This window comes from Labrus bergylta, chromosome 20 (assembly GCF_963930695.1).
Source record: "Labrus bergylta chromosome 20, fLabBer1.1, whole genome shotgun sequence".
NCBI lineage: Eukaryota > Metazoa > Chordata > Actinopteri > Labriformes > Labridae > Labrus > Labrus bergylta.
Window position 1 is genome coordinate 8,258,684 of NC_089214.1, and position 20,551 is coordinate 8,279,234.

The window sequence follows — 20,551 nt, forward strand, 5'->3', positions numbered from 1 at the left end:
TCAAGGACTAGAGAAAAGAAGAATAACACAGTCTACTCACTGCTTATTTGGATGTCATGTAAGAGTATTTAGATCACGGTCATTCTGTGTCAATTTATGTGCAATATGAAGCTATGAGCTAACCAAAGTGTGCTAACATTAGCTTGCTTACACAACAATGCAGGACACTGGCAACTGGTGCTCGAGCAAAGGACAATTTTGTCCCGCGCTTGCTCTAAATGGTGCTTAATTATGGTGCATTCTAATTGATGACTTCTTGCGAACGCGAGTCGAGAGGGGTTGGAGGCGTGCACACTGGAGGAGAGATACTAGTAAAAAATGTAATAATATTGATACCTGTTTCCACACCTCAGCATAAAAACATGGTTCATTTCTTGTTTTTCTCAACCAAAAGGTTTCCAATGTTTTGTACAATTTAGACAGTGTGGCAACTTTGGATGGATTCATTCTTCTCCTATACACCTGTCTTATGAAATAGATGTTTGTTTGTTTTTTTTACTGTAAAGCTTCAGTACTTTTTCATACTATCAATCATTAAAATAAGTTAAAACACGTCTCAAAAAAGTCTCTAAAATGTTGACCTGACTTTCAGCTGGCTTCCAATCATCCACTGACAAACTAGAGGTTAACTTCATAGTGGGTGCAGAACTTTTTATGGCCGTCTTGGAGTCTTTGGCGCTGCAGTAACAGCCTCCACTCTTCTGATTGAAGTCAGATGTAGACTCTGGCTTCAGGGATTTGCTTCCATTCAGACACTGGGGCATCAGTGGGGTCCAAAACTGATGTTGGACGATGCATTTTTACAGTCTTGTTCACGTTTATCCTTAAGGTTTTGGATGGGGTTTAGGTCAGGGCTTTTTCAGTTCTTTCACAATAAAATGTTAAAATAATTTCTTTATGGAGCTGGCTGTGTGCACAGGGGTATTGTCATGTTGCAACAAAAGAGAGTTAAACACAAGCTGATGTCAGAAAGTAGGACTATTGTCGAGAAAACCGTTGCATAATGTAGGATTAAAACCTTTGAGGCGTAGCCCCAAAATACTTATCTGTTCTCATGATTTCATATTATAACGTATATTTTTTTCATATTTTCCTCTCGTGTAGTGCAGCAAACGCCTTTGGCACGGCACTTTAGTCATCTGGAAGTTTTATGTAGAAAACATTTATGAAGCTCTCCAGAACCCGTACCATCAAAACGTCCAATAAATCAAACATGAAAGGGATTACAAACAAAATACTGTGTAAAACACCCAAAATCCACAGGTGGTACACGGGAATCTATGGTAGGTAATCCAATACGATGAAAGGATAGATCATGTGCACAAGTTTGTTTTTCTACCTTATAGGTTCTTTTTATTCTCAAGGAAACATCTCAGACCCAAACCATTAGTCCAGTCAAGGAAGAAAAAAAACAAGGAGTAAATGAAATAAGTGAAGGGCAGGATGGTAGCTAGAAATACAGACAGAGTAAGTGTGTGAACAGATTGCACATTTTCTTCATATAGGGTGGATAGGGTACAGATAGGGTGGACACTTTTCTGTATATTTGTTGAAATTAATTGATTATGGACATTTATATATTGTTAGTTTTGGTTATGTTTCCTCTCACTGTTCCTCCTCTACTGTGCAATTCATATGAAGAACACTGCAAGGAGGAAAAAACTGCTCAAAAAATGAACACTTGAATGTAAATGATCAATGCGTAGAACAAACAATTACAGACTATGTGTTTGCATATTAATTAGACATCAATTGAACTTGGAGGAGGCAGGGTTTATAACCTTTATAGCAGCCAGTCAAACAGGGGGAGCACTAAATCTTTTGACGTCACTCCTGTCCATCTCAGAAACAGTCTAAGGAGCCGCCTCTTACACAAGGCTAAACCAGCAAATAAGTTTCCAAAAATAGTAGAGTGAGGGTAGTCCGATAGTTTATTATGACAAAGGTGTACGAACAGTCCCCCGTCCTGATGCTCTCCTGTGGACTTTTCCTGCAACATAAGCGAGCCTGTGCATGTTCGTGTGATTCTTGGAGTCGTTACAGCGTCATTCACTTTCAAAACTTGAATAAAAGCCTAACTATTTTTATTTTCAATTGCGAAATAATACAATTTAAAACATGCGATTACACATGAATAAACGTGATTAACTATTGAAATTTTGCGATTTTTTTTCCCGGATAAAACATTTTGATTGTTTGACCGCCCTACTTTATACACATACAGTATTTAGTGATTGTATCTAGAGGTGGTCTCTTTCTCTCTTAAGATTGGCAGCCCCCCTCGACTCGACCCACTTCTCTCTTTCCTCCTGATTCCTGAAATGAAATGAAGCAGTGAGCCAGCAGACTCGACCATTACACTTCTGCACCCACCACACACACGCACGAGGAGGGGGGCCTACATAAACACAAACACACAGAAAGCAACCTGTAACATGAAGAACAGACACCCAAACACACAGCAACGCAAAAAAAAAAAAAAAAAAAAAATCTGACAAAAAACAAGTGGGAGCCAAAAGAAAAAAAAAGGTTTAGAAATTTTGGAAAGTCCCCAAAAAGTTTCCTGTTTGCTCATTGGCCAGCTCTGGGCTTTCTGATTGCCTATTGGCCACAGAAATTGTCCCACCTCTCCCTCTCGAGGGTGTTTTTGTGTGTTTGAGTGCCAGATATTGATAGTGATATTGTTCAGCGCTGGGTACTGTGTTCTATCTAATGGGAGGGGTCAAATTAATACAGTGTGTGTGTGTGTGTGTATGTGTGTGTGTGTGTGTGTGTGTGTGTGTGTGTGTGTGTGTGTGTGTGTGTGTGTGTGTGTGTGTGTGTGTGTGTGTGTGTGTGCGTGCGTGTGTGTGCGTAAGCTGGGTGTTTACCTTGGCAGGCACTCTGACAGGGAAATCAGGGGAGTGAGAGGGACTGAGATTTAAAACATGTTATTGTTTTATTAGGTAATGTCTATGTTTTTATTTATAATCCTTGATTTCCATAGACATTAAATTATGTGAACTGTTTACTGTTCACATACCAACTCTAACCTGACATAACCTCACCAAGAAACAAGTCGAAAACCAAACATTTCATGCTTTACCATGTAAGGACCTGCTCTTTGTCCGAGATCACAGCTGAGTCCTCATTTGTTAACCTTCTCAAGCACATTTCTGTCCCATGATCGTAATAAATACACACATAAAAACACACTCTTATCTGTTTTAAGCATGATGGAGTTCTTATTTATTGCCTCATTAGTTTCATAGCTTTGGCAGTATTGACTTGAAGTGTTTTTGTGAGTATAATGATGTGAGCTCAATGGGAGGGAAAATTTGAAACATTAAAAGTCCATTTGAGTGCCAGTGCTCTCCACATACCGATCCTTTAACAAGGTTTTAAACTCAGCAGAAGGAAAACAGCAGAAAGTAAAGAGAAAATAAAGAACTAAGTTCATTATACATTATATTTCTTTGTTGCAACATGCACATGTTAACTAAAGAATTTGAAGTACAAGTCAGTTAAAAAGTTAGGGTGGGCTAAAAAGCAGTTCTGCCATTATCTTTTTCCCATCACAATATAATGTAATTCTGACAATTATTAAATAAACCATGTCAACCTTTACAAGACACTGTTGTCTATTTGTCCAGGGTAACTAGATACAAATTTATAGTCAAAAAGACCCCTTAGTGTCTGTTTCAGGGTGCTCTTGAGTGTCTATTTTAAGTTCATCTTTGCCGCTGTTTATGGAACCTTTTTTATTTTAAGGATGTATTTTGGGGCTTTTATGCTTGTATGTGAGAGAACAGTGGATTAAGTAGAAACTCACTGCAAGAATCTGTTTTAAGGAACCTTTTTGTGTACCTGTAGTCTAAAGGTAGGCTGTAGTGTCAGTTTTAAGACACTCATTTAAAAATGTGTTTCAGCTTGCTTAGGTACACATGTTCAGTCTATACCTCCCTGTGTCATACTATTTTTTTTATCTTGTGTTGCTGCACCTCTCTGGTTTTTCCTCTCTGGAGATTCAAAAGAGGATTATCATGTCTTTATGATTTATGTAAAAATACACTCAACACTAATATCTGTTCACGTGGGATTCAAAACCTGGCGTCTGCTCAGTCCTGCCTTGTTTGACCTGTCCTTCACCTCTTCCTGCCACCTCAGGTCGACTATCAGTGTTCGTACTGAGCAGCTGCTCTAAATGTCTTGTGACGCTCCAGAGGGGTCCACATTTCTCTGATTATGTGGGTTGTATTCAATTCATAGTGATTTTCTCTTGGTTGTTATAAGTAAGAACAGTACATGAGGACAGTACATGAGCAATCAGAACTTGAGAGGAATAGAATGAGGGTGGGAGATATAATGAAACTGAGATAAAAGGAAAGCTGTGTAAGAAACAGGACGAAACAGACAAAGAGAAACAAAAAAGAGGCTGACAGACACAAAGAGAGGTTGGGGGGAGTGAGGAGTGGAAGACTAAGTTTGGAAAGCGACTGAGGAGGGAGGGAGTGGACTTTGTGGGGGAGTCGGTCAGTTCTCCTCTTAGTATCCCTGTCAAAACTTGGCTGCCGTTCAGAAACACACTCAGAGTGCGTGTGTGAGCTTGTATTTATCACAACGCTGGGACTACAATCATTTCACATAATGGGGACTTAGATCTGGACAGAAAGAAGATGTATTTTACATCTTAGATTTTAGGACTGGCTATTGTGGATCATGTTTAGGGGAAGTCTACAGGGAGTTCATGTGAGTCAATGAAAAGTGTCAAAATCAAGGGTGTGTGTCAAAGAGAAATATGTATGTATCCTTCCAGCTTCTACTAAGGATGCTCTCATGGAATATCTTGACCTTAATGTATTCTCTGTGCTCTTTATGACACACACACACACACACACACACACACACACACACACACACACACACACACACACACACACACACACACACACACACACACACACACACACACACACACACACACACACACACACACACACACACACACACACAGTTGTATGTTACCCCCAGCAGCCCCTGCAGGCTTGTAGCATTGGAGAACAGTGAAACCTAAGCGGAGAGCGTCTCCCTGGGGGGGGGGGGGGCGACGGGGCGTAGAAGCCAGATTGAGGCCAGATGTTGCAGATGCAGATCGAGCACACAGGACCAGGATCCATTTATAGGCTCAGCCCGCCTTATAGCACAGCTACACACTGATGAAAACGTGACCAAAGCTGTTTGTAGCACTTTCTGCTTTCCAGATCTGTTCTTTTTTATGTGTGTCCCATAACGGATGTGGAGAACATCATTGTGTTGTAATAAAAAGTTGATGTTTGGGTCATATTGGAAAAATGTGAAAATAGTACGGATATAAGGATATGCAAAATCAAAATAACTCAAGGAAAAAGAACCTTTGGGATTTTAAGCGGTAAAAGTACATACTGTACATGAATGGTCTGAATGACCATGTTTCTTTTTGTTTAGGTTTTAAAATGTGTATTTTTCTCGTATGTATGTGATAACTTTGTTCTGTTACCTGCATACAAAACCAAACATATTAAGAATATAAATACACAACTTTTATGGGTCTCAAATTTCCTGTTTCCCTGACTGATACAACAAAGAAAGCAGATCTGCTGACTTTGCTGTTCCAAACATGATGTCAGAGAGATCTTTCCCTGGGAAAAACCCTGTGGCACACAGACGTGATAGGTTTTATTTCTGGATTGTCATAAACAGATGAAGACCGCCTCAGCCTCAACCTCACCTCTTTGTCTGTTTCTAGATTAACATGAAGATAGCTAGAGTCAGCATTTCAAATACAGTGACTGCCCTGAGATGTTCTTTTTTTTCTTCTATTGTCAGTCACTGCGCCCTGATGCTGCAAATAAAGAAAAATATGACTAAAAAAATACTGCAGTGAGCATTTTGCAACTATGAATGAATGAAACAATGTAGGATTACTTTTGCAGATCTTAAACCTTTAAACTATACATCTTGTGTTTATCAAATGTAGGGAATAAAGTCCAATAAAATCCTATTAAATTAATCATTTAAACTGGCAGAATATTGACAGATCAAAGGGAGCACTGTAGATACATTTAGATGACAGTTAGATAAAGCATTATTAATATATAAAATATCAGGATGTGGCAAAATGCAAAATATATGTATAGGAAAGTATGTTTTGGCATCAAAATTATGCAAAAATAAAATACACATATTTGATGTATATAATTCAGTTCTGTTCCAGCGGTGTATATCAGCATCAAATTAATGATTTATAACTGAAGACATAAAAAAGAGATAACACAAAACGAAAAGTACAGAAATGCACATATTTGTATCATAATGTGTATCAGTTATTTTTATTAAAAAGTTCAGCCCTATCTTTTGATATGTTATCTGTTTATCACTAGTTTACATCCATGAGACTTTATTTAAATCATATTAAAAAATTAAAGGCCATAAGAGAACAATTAAAGAGGCTGAAGGTCAACTAGTTCACATAACAAGGTTTGTTTCCAAGAACTTTATAGTTTTTTTCTGTTTTATCGCCCCTGACACAAAACTGGAACTTTTTCAGCTTTTCCAGCAGTTAAAGGTCAGTGATGTGAAATAATGTGGACAAAAATGAAAAACAAATGTTTTTGTCCTTCATACCGGCCTCTCGGTCTAACCTCAGATTTCTTTCCAACGCACTTTATCTGTCAACAGGGTGGCAACGATGTTGAGTGAAATAGACCATCATGTTTCTGTTATGCAGCCTGATAAAGACAAGAGAGCTATCAGCTTCCAAAAATACGTCAATATTCAACATCTTCTCCTCAGATAGCTGCCCAAAGAGATAAAAAAACTATCTCCAAAACCAGTAAATATCACTTAGGTGATCAAATTTAGAGTCCTTAAAACATTTTTTCTTGCATACCTGAGCCCAGAAGAAGCATAAAGGATGTCCAGGCAATGATATATTTTATCATTATTTTACACCTTGGGAAGACATTACTGTTGAAACATAGCACTCATTTTTCTTCCTTTTTTTTTTACTGTCCCCTCTCCAATAAACCAAACAGAAACAATGAGACTGAAAACGTCTGTAATGCTATTGAAAAGCCTGACATCTTTGCTTCATTTGGTCTGAGTCAGCAAACAAGAGCAACAACAAGTCCCCGTCAGAACATCTTAATTTATTGTTGTCCCCTAAAATACCAGCTAGTTTTTTTTTAAAGATTTATTTTGGGCTTTTTTGTGCCTTTAATTCAGAGGGAGGACAGTGGATAGAGCCGGAAACCAGGGAGAGAGAGCGGGGAATGACATGCGGAAAGGGGTCACGGGTGGAGGCGAACCTGGGCCTACCGCTCGAGATGAGAGTCTCAACACGTGGGACGCGCGCCCTGCCACTGTGCCACCAGCGCGGCAAAATACCAGCTAGTTTTAAACCCTAAATAAATCTGCTGCAGCTCAGTGATGCTACATGTTTTAATGTCTGTTAATGAAATGAAATATCAGTTCTGGAACCTTTGGTTTATGCTGATTTTAGAGCCCCCTGTGGACAAATCCGTACCTCTCCTAGCTGTGCTGATTTTGTCCTGTGCATGTGTACACAACGTTTTTAACAAACAAAATGTGATCAGGCTTCTTCTTCTTTTTTTTAATTTTTTTTTTTCAAGTCCGTTGTATTATTCATAATGAATCTTTGCTGTGAAAACTGTTTAAAAAAGAAGCCCAATTAAGCCGGTTGCCATGGAAATGCTGTCTCATACAGTCAGTCTAGAAACAGGCTAAGAGTTGGAGCTGACGCTGGCCTTAAGCCTCCTAACAAACAGCTACAACATGCTTGCTTGTGAGTCAACTCTTTCAACACATAATTGTCTAAATTCATGACGAACTCTTTTTATCATCAAAGTGCTGGCGGGACAAAAATAATCCCACCCTGTACAGTGTGTACCAGGTTGTAAACATCTTTATTTCTGCTGTTAAAATGGGCTTTTTAAGGTGGGTGTTACTGGGACTTCTGGGGCTTTTGCAGCCACCCTCAAGTGGACACTAGAGGAACTGCACTTTTTTGCACTTTCACTTTGGCTTCACATTTCACCACTGGGGGTTGCCGCTTGATTTCTGGACTGTGCTGTGACTCTCCTCATCTGACATTTACCCCATTAGAGCAATGTTAGCCATTGAAAATAACTTTCTAGACATAGTGAACATTTATGCTGAGTCAGTATTGACTTCAGTCTGTTTTATAACCAGCTAAAAACTCCTCACAGGAGCTTTAAGTGGGGGTAGCCTCTATAAAGTTGTTGTTAGAGTCATGTAGCCTACATGCCAAACTTCAGCTGTAGTGCCTCTCTTTGCACGTTTTCAAACAATATATGGGATCATATTGTGATGTAAAATGTGTTTTTCTCACAGTAAAGCTCGGTGCAAAGATCTACAGCACTGATACGCGGGTTCACAATAAACTAAAGGCTATCTGTGTTTTTACAGCGCACGAATGAAACAATAATCTGTCCTGGAGAAATTGTAAGAGGGAAAAGGCTCTTGTTCTGCAGGCCGGCCCCGCCCCCTCGGCCTCCTCCTGCCTGCACAGGACGGGGAGGGTAGAAGTGAAGGAGTCAGATCTCTGCCATTGTTCTTTTCCTTGAAGTCTGGAAAAGGGACTGGACGGGACGGCGCTGGTCGGCTATCGGACGGCGGGTCTGTCGTTATGACGGGCTCCGGTCCGAAGCTTGGCGTGCTGCTGCTGCTGGCGGTTCTGCTGCAGACTGTGGTCGTCACCATCACCGTGCTGCACTTCACCACCGCTCTCAACTCGGTAAGAAACAAGTAGAAAGTTCGGACTAGGGAGCCGAAGACGCGCGCAGTATTTTACGCATCGCCGCGCCGCGCGTAACGCAAAGTGAAACGCAGCTAAAATAAAATCAGATTCCTTCTTGACTTTGTTCACTTGGCTGTCATTTTTGTAGACTTGTGTGCGTAAGATAACTGTTGACACTTTGTTTTTGGTAACTTTCTGAACTTGTTTCTATGCACTCGGGTTCTGCTGCTGCGCTCCAGAGCACACGTCGAATCTCCTCGCCTCTTCTGCACAATGCATTACAAGCCATTAATACTGCTTTTACAGCAAAAGATATCAATTCTGCACAGTTCAGCTTCATGCATTGACTCACACCTTCCTTTCGTCTGCCTTTGCAAACAGAAAAAAAAGTAGACAGGGGAGTAAAGAGGTGGACTGGAACTACTTTTATGATTAGTTGTGATTATCAGGAAGAGTTTTCACAGAGTTGCCTGTGTGTGTGTGTGTGTGTGTGTGTGTGTGTGTGTGTTAGACTCACTGTGCTTGTTTTGGTGAAGCCAGAGTCCCATGGTAACCTGGATCCAGTCCAGTTGAGCTCTCAGTCTGTGTTTACAGGAGTTAATCATTAAAGAAGCAGCAATATGTCGGGAAATGAAATCTAAACAAATAAAACGAGAAGAAGAGGGAAACATGCCAGGAGATGATGTTGAGTCAGGACAAAGACATACAATTGTGAAAGTAAAAAAGATTTATGCATTATTTTTTCAACGCAATTATCATGTTTTTATACATTACATGATATAGTCCAGTTTGAAATATGGTCAAATTCAGGTACGCAATGTTCAGAGAGCAAACCAAAGCCAGGAATACCTTCTCAGGGCGTGATTGATAACAAACTAAAGAGACATCGCTCTCATTTTTTGATGCTCTTCTTGTTGTTTCCACTCTGTGCAGATGAAGGAGACGTTTGCCAGGAGCAGCGTTTCTTGTCTGACGGGCGCCGACCTACAGAGCATCACGGCTGTACGTGGGGATCCATGCTGGCAGGTCACTCAGCAGCTTCACCTGCTCATAGAAAAGGTAGGATGAAACAAAAAGAGCCCCGAACACTGACCTCTACTCCCCTCAAAGTCTAACTCTGATTGTCATTGTCACTTTGAAGCTGTATCCAGCATTACATCACCATCACACAGCTCAGAACGACCTTTACATATCAGTTTGTGTCCATCAGTTTTAATGACTCATTGATTATTTGGCCAGCTGCTGAGATTTTTGGCGTTCAAAAAGCAATTTTCTTCTCTGTGGCCTGCTGTGGATCAAAATCTCCCCACCCACTGGAGTTTGGAGACATTACTAATCCCCCCACACTTCATCTGCTAAGGCCAACAAAGGTTTTTAATAATATTCAAGGGTCTCTTATGTTATCAGAGGTTTTACAGTTGGGAGTTCAGCAAAAGTTTCCTTAACAAAGCATTGTGTAAAAACACACTTTACACAGTTTGGAGACATTATAGAAATCCATCAGACGTCTTTTTACTCAGTGAGACAAATATTCAGTCAGTTAAGATGAGTTTTTAACCATTTAAAAGTTCATTCATCAACAAATGTAACTACAGAATATTTACAGCAGCTGTTAGAATATAAAGATACACACATTATGTTTTATAATACTGTATGGGGTAGTCAGAAACTTGAAATAAATCCTTTACATGCAAGGTTTTTATGCATGAGTTCAGTCTGAAGATGAAGAAAAATGTTTAAACCCTTTGCTCATATTGCACAAAGTTGTGCTATGAATGTTGCAGAGACTGCGATTATTACATGTGCAGATACAGCTGCTTTGATTGAGTTGAAGAAAGTAATCTGTTAACTTGGACTTTGGTCTGTTTTTTTTTTTAAACGTAGACGTTTGTTCTAAAATAAAGTAGATAAGAAAGTTATAACCTTGTTTACAGTATTGCAGTGTATCGTAACATTGTGACTGTATTTTGATTCATATTACATCCCTTGATACTTGCACATACACAGTCCTAAAATAAATTCTAATATAATATTTCAGTAGTTTAAAGCAAAATGTAAAATATTTGCTGCTTAAAGCTTCTTAAATGTACATATTCTATGTTTTTGGCATCTTACAGACAAAATGATTCTTGATTCATCAAAAAGAGACCCAGGGCAAATTAAAATGATTCTGAACATAAAACTTACATCAATGACCATCAATATAGAGACGTGGCATTTAGTGACTAGTGAGGATTTAAGTGCATTACAAGTAATTTTTAATATTATCATTATTAGAGGTTTCCTGAACTCTGAAAAAGAGCCGGAGCAGAAAAATGCTGAAATGATCCAAATCAGAGTCTGCAGACGCACAATGAGCTCCTTCATAGCTGGAGATGTGATGTGATCCTGTGTGGTTTAATCAGCCCAGGAATGTGTTCACCTGCCCGGCTCTCATACCCACACACACATGCACACGCTCTCTTTGTCTCTCCTCTCTTCTGTCTTTGCTGCTCTCTTTAAGTCGGGTATTTTCTGACCCAGCTGTTTGACTGAATTTCGTTCAGAACACAAACAATGACGCTGGGACACTTTGGCCCAAAACATGGCTCTGTTGTCTCGACTCAGGACGCAGGGTGCTGCACATTCAAGGACCCTGTGAAGTTATAATTACATGTTGTTATCGCTTGTTCTGCTATTATATCATCACAAAATCATATTGACACAAAAGTGATGTTTAGCAGGTTAATTGTTTACCTGTTTACCATCTTAGTTCAGCTCGTCAGCATGCAAATATTTCATCAGGAGTAAACATGGTCGTGACTAGATGGTATGAGAGATCTGCAAACCTCTTGCAAATGCTTTTTCTTTCTCTTTCTCTTTCACCTGGAATAGCACAACTCAACATTTACTATTCAACACTTTGCATTCATCTTTTCTTATCCAGACCTGGTAGTTTTAAAGCTTTAACTTCAACATTAATCTAAATACTCCATTAAGAAATTGTAAAAATAAAACATTCTCAAAAAGTGACGATAAGAGGAAATATAGTTATAGATGGTTAATTGTTTTATTGATGTTCTGTGCCTTTAAAAATTGGGTTATAGTTGTTGAAAAGTAGATAAAGGAGATGAAATTTTAGCATGCTTCTTTTCCAGGATGTTTTTGTTGGTTTTGTGTCAGATTTCAGTCAGAAGGATTGAACATCGTTAAAGGGAAAGTTTATCTGTATTCACATTCATGCAGGTACATCTGGCTCAAACATGCGCTGTTTTCTTTCACCTCGGTCGTTGTTGTTGCCTAAGCTGTAAAAATACTTTAAAGGAGAAATCATTAAGTAATGCAAACTATGCTAGAAAGTGCAACAACATATTTATTTCATTAGATTTACTATTGTAGGAAACATCTCTCAAAAATATGTGCCTTTCTTTCTCTCTCCTCTCTGCCCATCTTTCATGCTTTTTCAAGTCATTTTAAGTTTCAGTACTAAACACATCCACAATTCACTCCAGCGTAGAAAATATTTGGCACCACTTTGGCAGCGGTTGCATCTTTTTGAGCTGAACATTTGGTCGAAGGGCGTAAAAACACGAGGAGGAGAGGAGAGGAGAGGATCTGTTACCTGAACATGAAGGCACCTTTTTATTCACCTGAGCAAACTTCCCGATCCTGATGTCAGCGGGATTTCAGGGTCAAAGTCTGCAGTGTTTCAGCTGTGGAGTGAGCTGACGGCTCTTCTGGACCTAAAGAGAGATATTTACGTTTATTTGATCTTAAAAAATATTGTTTAGTTTCATGTTTGTGGTTGCATTTTAAATTTTTATGTCTGGAATCATTTGTATCTTTGTATTTCTATCTCAGTTAATGCTCAGATCCCCTTTTCTGAAAATAAAACCCGACATAAACTTTCCAAACAATTTTGCTCCAATCCCTGGTAGCTAATGTATAAAAATGTACATCTACGGAGTCTTAAATAAAAGTCTTCTGCTTTTCCACCTGCAGTCTCTGTCTCAGCGCTACCAGAGGCAGATTTCATCGGCAGTCAGAGGTAAGAGAACACATCATTTAAGATTACCTGGTACTTTTTCTTAAATACATATAGCACATAAATATATATAAAATACTTTTAAGACATGGAGCGTGGTTTTAGAAATCTTTGTTTTCTATGTACTGTATTTCATCTTTTCATCTTGACCTTGAGCTGAGCGTGAAGCACGTTCACCTTGTAAGGAAAGGTGCTGAATGAATAAAGATTATTAGTTTGACTAATTATTTGATTACGCCTCAGTTGCTGCAAAATCCACTGGCTGGGAGCAGACTGTGCAGAACTCAGCTGCCCGGCTTTGACCCAGAACAAAGAAACATGATAACACCTCTGCTGTTTTGGCCAATTTATGCTCCCGCCTCGTTTGTTTTAGAAAAGATTTGAAGATTGTTCTGATAAATTACTGTGAGATCGTTGGGGAGAGGTCTGAAGGGGGGGACAGAGAGTTTGCATTAAGGGCCCCGATGGTCTGGAACAATCCGTTTGGAGGAAATCAGGGCAGCTGAGTCAGTGATCTCCTTTAAGTCCTGTCTTTAAACGAACGTTGAGCAGAGAGCTTATCCCTCTCACAAATGATTCTGCAATTTCCTTGAGCTGTCTTTTATTTCCTTTTAAAATATTTCTGTATCTGTATCTGTTTTCGTTTAAGATCTCATAATTTTATGTAGTTTTTATTGTGCTCTCTGTGATGTCGTTGCAGCTTTAGCTCAGTTTCACTTACAGGCGTGTAACACTTGATGAGGATTTTCCAGCAGTGGTTTGTGTAGATGTATGTTTATGGTCACATTTCTTTTATTATTACATTTCTTTCTCCCGTTAGATGAAGTGTCTCGGGTGCTGCCCTCACTCGTGATGGTGGACAGGGCTTCACCTCGCCCAAAAGTCGCAGCCCATGTCACTGGCAGCTTTGTGCCCAAACTGGAGCAGGAGGGAGGAGGTGAGTCCTACGGAAATTAACTGTAGTCTGAATAAAGCAAAAAAGCTTTCATTTGGTTTGGAATAGATGTATTAGATCACAAACTCACATTCAAATTCCACACTGATCCTTTTTATTTTTTTATTTTACCTTGATACCCTGGCCAACAAGTTAAGAAACAAACTCGGATTCCTCTACAGAAACAGAACAAGCTTCTCAATGCTCGGCAGAAATCATTGAGGCCCTTTTTTTTTTACCGGTTCTGGATTATGACGACGTTGACTATAGAAACACATCTGTCTCCACGATTGCTCACATGACAGTCAAGCTCACCTAAAAATAGTTAAGGACATTTTCAGGGGTTTTGTGCATGTGTGAAAACAGTAACGCCATAAGAAGGCTTTTTCCTTCGTTTAGGGTGTAACTTATTGGCCAAGTCAGCCTGCACCAGCACACATCGGAATTTCAGCAACTTGAATTCCGCCCTACTCTTAAGTTATAATGAAGATCTAAATGAATCATGCAAGACTTACATAACTAGTTTTCCTCTCAATTAGTTCAAATTCACTGTCATGTGGGGCCTTGCTAACATGTCTGGAGTACAACTTTGCAAAAAGACTCTCTTATTTAAATGATCTGTTTTGCTTGGAAAAGAACTTCTTAAATCTTCGTATTAAACATCTATGGAAGCCAATTTCCTTCCAAGTAAAGAGAAAGATAATAAAGATAACAAATATTCTTTCATAAAGGTGAAAACACTTGGGTCCATCAGGTCCAAGAGATGAGATAACTGAACTAAAATGATGCTTATTCAAAACAAATTCTGAAATGATAAGTCACATTTACAGCTGTTAACATCAGCCTTACATCTATGATCACTTTTATAAATATTAAAGTGAATCTTAGCGCTGCTCATCTTCAACCTTTGTTATTAATGTCATCCATTCAATCAGATTTGACCTAATACACCATAGTTTGAACCACAACATTACCGTAGCAGACATAGCACATTCAACACCTCGATGTTGTCATCTTCCATGCTGACTGTTTGTTTGTTTGTCTGTCTCAGCTCCGGTCTCTGCTGGACGTCGGGTTCAGGGCCAGAAGATTTTGTGGTGGGAGGGGCAGAAGGGGCTGGCCTTCCTACAGGACGTCCAGCTGGTGGACGGCGAGCTGGTGGTCCCGCAGCCCGGCCTCTACTACGTCTACGCCCAGACTTACTTCAGACACACCCATTCCCTTGAGGAGGAGGGAGAAGAGGGTGAGGAGGCAGGGGACAGAGGGAGGCCGCTGCTTCAATACGTCTATAAAAAGGTGAAGATGCTCGGAGTGTTTTTGTCCTTTCTCTCTGACTTTAACGCTTTTTTATTTCCAAAGGTGTGTTTTGTGATTTAAACCTTTTCTGACGCATTACTTCCTGTATTTTACAGGTACTTAGTTTTATAAAATGACCTTTTGCTATTTATAAACAGGCAGGGAAAATGCAGATTCACTCAAACTTTCACTTTTATAAGCAAATCCATTTTTTGATGGTGACCTTGAACAATTTCGTACAATATCAGCACCAATAACAATATCAGTTATTTCCATTCCTTGCAAAGTACATTTTTCATGAGTGCATAAGCAAAATAAAAAAAGTATTCTTCATATTATCACTATTTTTAATTTAATGGTGTTTTTACACATGCACAAAACTCCTTAAAAATGTGACAACGTTTACATCATGTGACTTGTGCCATTGTCGTGCACATAATGAAGCGGCTCTATACTCTTTTCTGCTCACCAGTATGTTTTCCACTCTTTTGTTGATACTGTGAATAGGTCCACTTACACGCAGCATTGGTATGAAGGCAAACAAACAGTCATTATAATGTTGGACACTGTTGACGATCTTTTAACGGCATGTCCTGCCTCCTACGAACCCCTCTTTTCTCCCACAAATGTTCAGGAGTGCATGTATGATATATATATAAATATACTTTCCATTACTCCTTTATTTGCTTAGATTACAGCTGCTTTTAAACTTTTATACTCACTTCCTTCCTCATATTTTACTGAAACGTGAATTAGGAGCACTATTTCAGTAGAATTTAGGATCCTTAAACCTCTAAATTATCTTATTATCTTAAGAATTAAAGTAAAAAGGAGTTCTGTGGGATTGTCCATCTATGATCTTTATGATCCTTGTCCATTAGTGGATTGATTGTTTGGTTTGTGATGTTTCTGAAAATAGTGAGAAGTCTCGTCACAATCTCAGAGCCCAAAGTGACAGACACCTCACTATTTGTGTTTTATCCAGTCAACAGTTCAAACCTCTAAATTATAATTAAATGTGTGGAATAGAAGTATAAAAAAACATAGGATGCAACTTTGGGTATTCAATTTGTACAAACATATAGACATCAAGGGGACAGGAACATGTGGAGACAGTGAGGGGGATAATTGTGTGGCACAGCTCTTCAGCCAGAATGAAACTTAGAACAATGTGTTTCAATGGCTTGCAGCTTGCTCAAGATACAAGGTTACATCTGTCTCTGTATTTTGTGAGATGGTTTTCCAGTAATTTGTTTGTATATGAGAGGAGCTGCTAATCAACTTTGACATCATCGCTTCAGATCCTGTGCTGAAGCAATCCTGTGTGATCCTGTCCCAGCTGGGTCACAGATGTTTGATTTCAAGGACTCACAAAGGACTCCACGTACGACGTTTGACAAAAGCAAACTTAAGGACTTATAGAGTAGCTTGAATTTGATATTGACTTACGCTGTTTCCACCTCAGGATAAGTTCTCAGGTGACGTCAAGATTCCTGCATTCACCTGTATATATTCATGTTCAAACTTTGAAGTTATGCCTTCTGTTGGCTGCTTTATACTAATTGTTTGAAATCCCTAAATATCACTAAACAAAAATGTGTTGCAGTAAAGAAAATGAACTTGTACATACGTGTAAAATCTTGAAGTGACTTGCACTATTTTTCTACAGGTTGTGATCTACTGAGCACAAAAATACACAATACTTTCTGAACTATGGTCCTTATTAAGAAAGACGACAGGAGGCATTCATTAAAGGAATTCTTAGATAGTTTGAAAAGCATTTCCAGAGACTGTCGTTATAAATTAAAATCAAATGATGAAACCTGACTCTTCATTTTAGGCTTGCAATACATGAGAAAAAAAGGGGTTTATGGCTTTCGCAATACATATGTTTGCATCAATTCTCCCCTGAAACCTAAATAAATCCAAAAATCAGGTTTTTCACCATTAAATTGGGATCTTCATCTGATGCATCGAAACAGCGTAAAAACAGGCCAATGTCTATTTTTTATGCTCATATTGAGTTGAGCAATAAAATGTCATTCATTTTGCAGCCCTGATTATTATTATTTTGATAAATCTTTTATAGTTATTGAGTCTGCGGGTGCTGGTGCATGGTCACACCATCTGCCTTAGGTTGTCAAAATGTCTAAATTGCACAAATACATACATTGCCAACATATTTATGCAATATAAAGTGTCCAGAAGTTCATAGAAGGTAATTAAGAACAAGAAATCACCCAATATTGGGTGCCTAATATTTAATATTTAGAAAAAATGACATCCACCACATTTCCCAACTCTGTACCTTCTTACTTACCTCTCTTCCTCCCGCTAGATGAGCTCCTACCCGGTTCCCATCCTGCTGATGAAGACGAGCCGGACCTCCTGCTGGTCTCGGGACTCCCAGTTTTCTCTGCACTCCGCTCACCAGGGGGGGCTGTTCCCGCTGAGCACCGGCGACCGGCTGTTTGTCACTGTGACCAACGCCTCTGCGGTGGACATGGATGAGAAAAGCAGCTTCTTTGGGGCGTTTCTCATCAGCTAGACGGAGAGCTGCAGGACTCAGGACCCGACCAATGGATCAATAAGCTTGTCACATTTTTTCACTTTTTAGACGGATCATCAGTTTGGTCAAACATCGCGGATCCTCAAGACTTCTTCTGTGAACCCAAAAAAAGGGGGAAAAAATCTGTGACTCATTGGGAAGTCTGATTTTCTTCTTTTCAGGATCACAAATCAAGAGCATTCAAGCAAGGGTTTTGTGGACAGAGAAGATATGTGGATTTGAATTCTAATCAAAATCAAGAAATCTTTGTTTTTCTGTATATAAAATTAGTGGGCATGGTATTAAGAGTTTACAGTTTCTATTATCTGTTTAAGGCAGAAGTAGAACAACAAGACATTTTAGAGGGCTGCAGTTTCCTGTTTTAAATTTACAAACTTGTCTTCAGACAATGACAAATACTTTGGACCAAATGTTCCAAAAAAATATCGACCCTCATTTTTTAACAACGGCGTATTAATAAATGCCAAAGGTTAGCCAACATATGCCAAAGTTAAACCCTGATGTAATTTCCCTCAGTTGCATTTTCTTTATGTTTAGCACTCCAGAAAACGCCCTCGGACTTATGATTCATGTCTGGTTTTCATCCATTGTTTATTACTGGAAACTTGGTAAACTATTCGAGCATTCATGCACAAAAACTCAAAATAAAACGCATTCAGTCAGTCGATTCGCCCCCCGGTGGCTGTTAGAGAAAATGCAGGTTTGAGAAAATTCTCATTGGCTCCATTCTTCAGACCTGGAGGCTATACCACTTCTTACACACAATCTGTGAGATGCACACATAAAAAGCTCTTGATTTAGTAGTTATACCTTTGTATGCATCGCTCATTATGCAGTTGGACGTATTTTTAGCTGATTAGTCACTCATTTCTGAAAAATGGGAGACTGCCTTTAAAAAACAAATGTTGTATGAAACTGTTTTGTGATTGTCTGAGTTCACCTTCATAGATGTGAAGTGAGTCTGTTGATGTGTGTTTGCGCAAAGGTGTAAATATTTTGCCATGTTTCGTATTTTTCTTATTTTAATAAGCCTGCAAATTTTGAGTGTGGAATATTAAGTGAGGTTTCTTCTGCTCTTAAGTTGTACTCAGTTAGACGTGAGATTACATAGATGGATGACCAACAAGCCTTTCAGAATTTTAAAAGAGTTGTTGCCTATGGTGTAACATCATCACATTTCTCCATGAACTGTACATTACATTTTTCTAACACTGCTTTAAATGATCAGGCTGTGTGCTGTGTTTTTGTTGGCAGCAGCACCGCGGTTGCTCCTTCAGCCGTCTGTCTTCCAGCATGTCCATCATAACTGTTTTCCAAACCGTGCATTAAACGCTCCCTAGCGGCCGTAGCCTTGGGCATTCATGTCATGTTGGATTAACTGCTGAATTTACATTAAAAACACACTTGGTTAAACATCTGAGCACATTAGCGTCCAACAGAAAAAAATGTGCGAACTGAAATGACCAGATCGATTTGAGCTAATGAGACTGTTTGATGTTAAAAGTTTATTCTTAGGAGAAAATAGTTTGAAAACTGAAACCCTTCTTTTATAAATGAGACACTACAGCTCCAACTCATGCCCAAATCAACTGATAAAGTAACAATTGAAGAACTTCAGGCCATTGCATAAGCACGTTTCTGTATCAAGGCCCCATGAGGACAGCTAAGCAGATATACCAATGGCTGATGAAAGCCATGAGATGTGTCTGAGAGCTCCAGAGAAACCTTCAGACTACTTTTTCCAAGGCTGAAACCAACGTTTAATTCACATCTTTATCCCGCTCAACTTAAGAGCAAAAAAAAAGTTCTTCAGATTTTTTTTGGTGTGCCTTGAATGCAGCATTCACTGTAGCACTCCACTCATGTAAATACCTACACTTAACTTTTGCATCCTAATTCTCTTTTGTTTTCTGAATGTACACTTAAAAAAAATGTTCTCTTAGTGTTGAAATCCACAAACATTGCTGTGGGAGATGCACACTCAGGGACCAATCAGTGTGCTTGAATTAGCAGTTGAAATGCCTTATTCTCCTGGGTATAGATGTAATGAGATAAATCTGTATTGAAGTCGACGCTTTGTCACCTGGATGTAAACATTAGTTTAAGAGGTGAAAGTATTCAGTACCTTCTGGACAGCATCTATGAGGAGTGAGCCAAACCCTTCATCTGCAATCTTCAAACTTTAATCACCTGAAAAGCAACAAAAAAAAGTAAACGGCTTGTTATACAGTTTAAATTGTTTTCCCCATTGAACAAACTGAATGTGAATGTAAATAAACAGGTGGTTATGTCTGTAAATATCTGAAATAAAGATACTGAAGAAAATACATTTTTTATGTTTGGTAGTTCAGCTTATGTAAAACAAGATTTGCGAGGTTAACATCTTGCATCTATCTGAACATCTGAGAGGAATCAAAAGTAAAAGTAATTTGTTAGGTGCCCTGTCTGTCTTAAACACACGATGTTCTTGGAATATTATTACTGCTTCATTGAAATATATGTTTTTTATTTTTACAGTTGAGCTATATTTAAGTACTTTGTACATGATTTGGTGGTTCAATCTACAAAATGACAAAGGACTTTTTTTTTTTACGTTCGTTTTGCTAAAGAACTGTGACCACTTCTCAAAACATAAACGCACTGAAGCCTTCAGACAATCACAAACATTCGCTGCATCCAGAAAACGCCTGTGTTTGTGGACAAGAATAATACTTGGAATTTGAAAAGAAACTAAAGCTGACAGACGTGGAGTTAAAATGAAACATACTATACTTACAGTCAGAACTTCAGACATCATGATGAAGAGAAGAGAGCTGAACATGTACAGATTTAGAGATTAAAGGCTGGTAACAGACAAATGACGCAGATAAAGGAACATTTCTACTCCTCTGGGTAATGACATTCCTGCTCTGTAAAGCTTTGGACATTTAA

The 20,551-nt window shown here is 38.9% G+C and overlaps 1 protein-coding gene and 1 long non-coding RNA gene across 2 annotated transcripts; one reads left to right on the plus strand and one right to left on the minus strand.

The window, feature by feature from the left end:
• Positions 1 to 1,330: 1,330 nt before the first annotated feature.
• Positions 1,331 to 9,785, minus strand: LOC114920997 (uncharacterized). Its single transcript, XR_010664822.1, has 3 exons — positions 9,647 to 9,785; positions 9,315 to 9,434; positions 1,331 to 2,316 (listed from the first exon to the last, which is right to left on the minus strand). It is a non-coding gene; the product is annotated as an uncharacterized lncRNA (long non-coding RNA).
• On the plus strand, positions 8,591 to 19,949 carry tnfsf10 (TNF superfamily member 10). Its single transcript, XM_020647547.3, has 6 exons — positions 8,591 to 8,794; positions 9,731 to 9,856; positions 12,779 to 12,824; positions 13,642 to 13,758; positions 14,807 to 15,051; positions 17,390 to 19,949. The coding sequence occupies exons 1-6, from the start codon at positions 8,687 to 8,689 to the stop codon at positions 17,597 to 17,599; spliced, it is 852 nt and encodes a 283-aa protein (XP_020503203.1). The 5' UTR covers positions 8,591 to 8,686; the 3' UTR covers positions 17,600 to 19,949.
• The last annotated feature ends 602 nt before the right edge of the window (positions 19,950 to 20,551 follow it).

Bases quoted from the DNA above. Each gene is read 5' to 3' on its own strand.
- tnfsf10 (XM_020647547.3), top strand. From the start codon at position 8,687: ATGACGGGCTCCGGTCCGAAGCTTGGCGTGCTGCTGCTGCTGGCGGTT. The intron at 9,857-12,778 runs GTAGGATGAAAC...TTCCACCTGCAG, and splicing joins TTCACCTGCTCATAGAAAAG to TCTCTGTCTCAGCGCTACCA. The intron at 12,825-13,641 runs GTAAGAGAACAC...TTCTCCCGTTAG, and splicing joins GATTTCATCGGCAGTCAGAG to ATGAAGTGTCTCGGGTGCTG.